The sequence below is a fragment of the Cryptomeria japonica genome, chromosome 7 (assembly GCF_030272615.1).
Source record: "Cryptomeria japonica chromosome 7, Sugi_1.0, whole genome shotgun sequence".
Taxonomy (NCBI): Eukaryota; Viridiplantae; Streptophyta; class Pinopsida; order Cupressales; family Cupressaceae; genus Cryptomeria; species Cryptomeria japonica.
In genome coordinates this window covers 601,188,648-601,195,316 of record NC_081411.1, presented here as the reverse complement: position 1 = coordinate 601,195,316, position 6,669 = coordinate 601,188,648, and the positions used below count along the sequence as shown (strand labels likewise).

Below are 6,669 nucleotides of genomic sequence, written 5' to 3'. Positions count from 1 at the left end.
CGGGCTAAAAACTTACCAAGCAACTTCTTGTTTACAAAGCCTGGACACATGCTTCATACATTCCCCACAACTCACTTTATGACACTACACTAGGGACCATAAGCTTCTGTCATACCACAATCATAACATAAGTTCCAAATAATAATCTTGCAGTGAACTGTTGCACACTCTTTAAAGAATGTTAAAGCAAATTAAAATATTTAAAAATATAGATGACAAGCCTAAGAACTTGTTAGCTTCTATTTACAGAGTTCGGACAGATGTTTCTGCAGTTTCAACGATTCCTGATGCCAGCAGAAAGACAATAGATTTCCATACTACCATAGTCATTAAATAAACCCAACTAATATTTTTACAGCTAACAATAAAAAATGGACAAATTCCAAAATGCTCGGTGCTTGTAAGCATGCTTCATTTGATTTTACAATTGTGTCATCCAAGAAATAAAATATAAATACCATGTGATTCAGCATATAGAGCACAAAATAGTAAGACACTTGAAATAATACCAATATCATTAGCAAAGTAAAATAGAACATTGGTATTGGTGGAGAGCAGCGTCATTTTTGTCAGTCTATATTACTGATGATTAATCCAAATTTTGTTTCTAATGAATGACATCATAATGCTATCTGAATTCTAAAAGTCAAATATTTTCTATACGGAACACATGCATTGTAGTTCTTAGTGACAATTATATGCTACATGAGAAAGAAATCTATAAATACTACTAGGTTAAAGTGGCAAAACGTTAATGATTTAAAAGACAGACTTCTTTTTAATAGTAAAAAAAAATGTATTTACATCTTCCAAGATTAAAGAAAAATTTCCTCAACATGTTCTTGTCCTCCATAACACATTAAACAAATACACATTTCCTTAATTAAGGTTTTCTGAGGTTTTCTAATTCCCAACCTATAAATTAAGGTGGAACAAGATTGAACTCATTTCATGCTACAAACCCAACGACCTGTAGGAAGTATAAACTTTATCCAGAAGAAAACCAAGAGAACATCAAGACTTGTGTTCATTGAACTATAGACACCCTATGCACGACAATAGAAGGGCATTTCACTAAAGTGCCTCAAAATTCATAAATTGCACATTTCCCCTCAAAATTTGTAGTAAAAGGAACATGTAAATCATTCAGAAGCAGGTTCTTCATCTTCAACACTGTTGGTATCACTGTCGTCAGAAGCTTCCGCGTTCAAATCAGATTCTGTTTTGTTTGTGTTATCCCCTTCCGGAGATTCTGTTTTGTTTGTGTCATCCCCTTCAGCGGGATCTTGCACCTGAAGAATCCATATAAAAAGCATGTCAGCAAAACGCAATAATGTGGTCAGCAAGTTTATGTCTGATTCCCAAGAAAATATTAACAGAGAGATGAATTAATAAAATATAGTCTCAGCACAATCAAAATAAGAATAGGTTTTAAGAAGATGGTCTTAAATGCTGGACAAAACTTGTGCACAGTTAATCAGCCAAAAAGCAGAAGGCCAAAAGATCAAATGCAAAACCCATTAAATTGGATGTTGCATCTTTAAAAACTGATTTGACAGGAAACAAAGAAAAGTCCATGCAAGACTGCAGCAATTGTCAATTGTAGATACCTAGCAAGTGCACAAGTAAAAATCTTGCAAACCCCATTCACTGAAGGAAAAAGATTCTTAAGCAAAAATCCCAAATAAATATTATCCAATCTACCACCTTGCCATTCCTTCATTTGTTAAACCACAACTGGCATGTACCCAGATCCAGTAGTTGGCAAGCCAAAATAAGGCAATAACTGGTATAAGAACAAGTGAACAGAGTTGAAGCCCATAGTTAAATACATCCTTCCTAGCCACAGAATAATCTTTGTTTCAATTTTGTATAAAACAACCCTCGCTAATAAAATTTAAATTCTCACAATTTGCCATATGACTGCATTTCCATACTGCATTCAGCATAGCCTTGATAACATAATTAAATCGATGTCCAAGGGAATATAATTTTTTCTCCAAATCTTATTTAATGTCTTTAGGATCACAAAATAAACTTAAGTAGAAAGATATAGATCAATCCAGCAAAGAAGACCTGCTTGATTTGAATCTATTTCAGCTTAATTTACATGACATCCTCATAACATTTAAGGTAGCAGTCCCATGGACAAGATTACTGCTCCTATTTTCACTGACCATGGGATCTCATGTAAGTTGCTAGAGCTGTTACAGGGAAAAATAGAATCTAAGCAAGAAAAAACTCTCAGTGTTGGCTTCTTCACAAATTTATTGCCAAGCAGCAGCCTGCCAGTGGATTTTTAGTTTTTTTCAAATATAATTTAATATTAAGGACCTTTTTTATGCTAAAGACTCCCACAATTTCCCATAAGAAAAAAATCACACTCTTAGAACCACTAGTTTAAGACAGCCGAACCCCACTGTAGAGGTTGCTGCTGGCGACCACATGAATCCTTCAAAATACTAGAAAAGAAAAATTTGAAACTTGTCCTTAAATTGAATCTTACATTAGTAGCACGCTATAGGAAGGATGGAAGCTCATAAGCCCCAATACTCCCTAGTCACTAGCCACATGAATCGTTCAAAATTATAGAAAAACTTGATACTTGTCCTTTAAAATTGGACCTTGTAATTAGTTGCACACTTAAGGGAAGAGTGAGAATTTACAAGCCCTTCTCACACAATCTAGTAGGAAAAAATTGCATAATAATAGTGAATATATTCTGAAAATGTACAATGAATTTTGAATCCAATCCTAAAAACTTGTTCAGTTTCAAGGGACTAGTAACTAGTTACTGTAAATTTCTCCAAATGAATTCTCAGTAACATAAATCCTCCAGGTAGCCATTTCCCTATTTAACGGTTCCTTTAAAAAAGCATTCTGATGTTTTCCAAGAAGGTACTACAGAGAAAATTCAAGATTATTTTACAGTTTAAAATTCAGAATTATAAAACTAAATACATTTAATAGTATGCTACTTGATCATTGATCTATGCGTGAGGAGAAACCAACGATAGAAGGGGTTCTTTAAGGGACATTTTAAGATTTTTGGAAGCAAAAAAAGGTCAAAAATGTCTTTTTGTTATGTTTTGGCGCTCAGCACCTTTGGATACGCCCAGGTTTGTACCTGGGTTCGTACCTGGCAAACCCAAACACCTGGGTACATACCTAAGGTGTACCCAAGTGAACCCCCGGGCCAACCTGAACCCGGTTTGGGTGTGTGGACCAAAAGTGGCGAACCCGGTAACATAGCACAACAAGTAAAATGAAAAACAAAAAGACTTTAATTGGTCTCCAAAGCTATAATTTGGTCTCAGTGGCAGGGGCTCCACCCCTCAACCCCACCTTGTATCGTGAAAGGGAGCATGCCAAGGGTACTACTCTCAAACTCCATAAGGGGTGCTTCCCCTTGACCCCACTTGGGGATCCCCACAAGGGGCATCCCTTGACCTTAACCCTCAAGGCCTCTCGCAGCACTATCCCCTGATGCCATTGGAGCAGTACTCCCAAATCCCTGCTCTAATTTTAAAGAACAAAGAAATGCAAATCTTTTTGAGCCATGTTGGATGAACGATCAACATTTCTTTATTTTTCCAACTTTTTTTCAATTAACTTCATAGTAATTAAATTGTGTTTATATTTCTAGTTCGCTAAGTCAAAACCTATGCTAAGTAATGCTCTTAAGGTTGTAGCAGCAACTGCAAAGTTGTTTGAGATACAACCATGACTCCACATAGTGCTAGTAATATTGGGCTAAAGAATACAAGCTCCTTTCTACTATAGCTCATGATTACATATTGTCATTTTTGTTTTAGATGCCCTAGATATCATAATCTATGAGTTTTGTACACCTTAAAGACTTGACAATATTTACATGTCTAAAAATGTTGTTTCCTTCCCGCTAAAATCCACTTTTATACTCATGTGATCGATGAATGATTATGTATGTGATCAAAGTAGCTCCTAATTGATTAGTTTATTATGACTTTAAAGTTTATTTATTAAAGAGTGCGTGAAACTAGTTTTAAATACTTATAAATCCTTATTTTTCATGGTTTTCTCAATTTGTCAAGTCTTCGCGAAGTTTGGGTACAGTGTCCAAGTCTAGGACAAATATCAATTTGCCCAGTCTGAGGTGAGTCCAAGTCTTGTAACACTGCTATAAATTCTAACACAGAACTTAAAACCTTTCAAAAGTATATAATTCTATATGGGAATGTAACAGCCTCCATACTTCCTAAACTTTCGTTAAAAAAAACTTGTACGTCGTAAATTTGGAGCTAGATGAAAATTTCATATCCTATGGGACCATTTCACTCCAAAAGACTCCTAATTAAGTCAAAAGCATTTACCTCAAAATGATCCTATAATAAATAACTCAGCTCCAATCCTTGAAGATATATCTAGCCATTTGTTGAGAGAAAATACAAGGACCCCATACGATCTGAGCCGGGTGACCTCTAGGAAAGATACTTTACAGGCAATCCCGTCTTTCAATTATAAATTTCAAATCTAGTTTTCTGAAACAAAATGTATAACATTAAACCACTGAATTCTACAACTGAGAATAAGAAAAATATTAAATTACTGACCTTAACTTCATCTGGTGGAGGAATGCATCCACGGGGAGCTATTAGACTACTAGGCTTGGAGATGCTTGGCAATCGGTCAGCATTCCATCCCAACATCGTGCAGACCGCACGGCCATAGCCGCGGTGTGCCGCCTTCTTCTTCGTCTTCATGATCTTCATAGCATGCTGAATGAGGCTTACGCAATCTGGAAACTTCTTCCCCGCCTTGGCACCAGTGGCAGCACAAACCAGGCATTCGAAGGCCCCAAAATTGCAATTCTGCTCATAGAACCTCCGCAGCTCTTCATCCTGCACAAACAGCTTGTCAAAAAAGTCCTCAGCGCAGACTTCTCTAGCGTGAGCACCGGACGGCGCACAATCAGAATCTTTATCATCATCATCATCCGTATCGTCCTCGCTATCGCTGGAGGAGGACTTGCCCTTGCCACCTTTGGTCAAGAAGTCCTTGAAAGCTCGGGTGGCCCTGTTCTGCATTCTCAGATGGGCCAATTGACGCTCTTCTTCCTCGGTGAAAAGCATCCCCTCGGACTTCTGGGTAGCCGACGTCCATTCAGCTTGAGAGCTGGGCTTTGCGGTTTCCCATGAATCGGGATTCCAATTGCCGTCATTATTTTTCTCAGGGCTATTTAGGGTTTCAGCGCCAAATTCAACTGTCTGCCAGTCCGACTCTTCTCCCTGCTGCTTCTCTCCGCTCTGCCTATTCTTCTCCCACAGGGGTTCGGATTTGGATTCAGTTGATGTGTCCTCTTCTTCAAAATCAGGGGGAATATTTACCCCGCGTTGTCGCTTAGGTGGAGGACCCTGGTGCCACAACGAATGCAAAAAGCGAACATCCTCTATTAATCTCTGCTCATAACCAAATTCTGAAGATGAAGCGGCTGCTGCTGGTGGAGTAAAATATAATGCCATGTGATTCATGTCATGCGGAACATGAGAATACATTCTGCTGTCCTGCATTTTTCCCTGTATTGCGTACAAACTCAGAGTTGGTTGCTGCGGGCTTTAACCATTTCTGTGCATAGCCTTCCTTGCTTTGGTAATACCCTACAGATGAGATTCTGCAGACTCATAGCTTTCTATTTACAACGGCCACTGAGCTTAGGGTTTAAATCTGTGGAGTTTGATTGGCCCGCATTGGGTTTAGCTGGGGTTAAGGGTTTACAGAAGTTGGATTTGGAAATTTGTGTACATGACCAGAGTAAGTTGAGCTAAAAGGAAAACTTTTTCAGCAGTTTGTAGAGCCCCTAGAAAAGAAAAAAAAATTCCTTATGCTGCGGTTTTATGTAGATTCAAAGAAAATTTAAGTAAAACAAATATTAATTTGCAAATAAAGAGATTATAAATAGAAATAGAAATTAATTAGAAAAAATCTTAAAATTTAGATGATTGAAAAGTGGTAAAAAAATTCTTATCAAAGTGGTAAAAGTATTCTCACCATTCAAAATCTATACTTTTAAAAAGAAAGGATTCCTATTAATTTTAAGTTATATTTTCCATCTCATTGTAGAGACAAATCTACAATTACAAATTGCCTTATAGTAGAATAATTGTGAATATAAATTTTATATATTAATATAAAAATATAAGGAAATTAGCATTAATCATAACTAAATAAATCTAGTTAATTATTATAGAATTGATTTAATATTATGATATAACATTGATATAATACGATAATTATTAATATTAATATTTAAAAATTAAAAAATAATAATTTAGCATTAATAATAAAATAAATAAATCTAATTAATTATTCATTAATTTAAGTCCAAGGGGAAGACATGTAATGGGGATGGGGCCCCTACTATGTCCCACTGGTTCATAGCTCCAGTCAAAAGCTATTTAGGCTTCGGCCAATTACCTATCAAAAAAAAAATTATTCATTAATTTAATATTTAATAATTAAGAGTCCAAGGGGTTCAATTCCCAATAGGGACATCTGAAGTGGAATTCTAAGCCCCTCAGGCTTTGGCCAATTACCGATAAAAAAAAAAAAATTAATAATTAAGAATATATCTCAATAATAAATAATAAATAATAAATATAATTATATAATAAATTTATTAACATATAATAT

At 35.9% G+C, this 6,669-nt stretch overlaps 1 protein-coding gene across 1 annotated transcript; it reads right to left on the bottom strand.

Annotated features, from left to right (window-relative positions):
* Nucleotides 1–755: 755 nt before the first annotated feature.
* On the bottom strand, nt 756–5,833 carry LOC131029657 (uncharacterized). The gene is made up of 2 exons (XM_057960231.2): nt 4,593–5,833; nt 756–1,292 (listed from the first exon to the last, which is right to left on the bottom strand). Exons 1-2 carry the CDS (start codon nt 5,547–5,549, stop codon nt 1,143–1,145), a joined length of 1,107 nt encoding a protein of 368 aa, XP_057816214.2. The 5' UTR covers nt 5,550–5,833; the 3' UTR covers nt 756–1,142.
* Nucleotides 5,834–6,669: the final 836 nt, after the last annotated feature.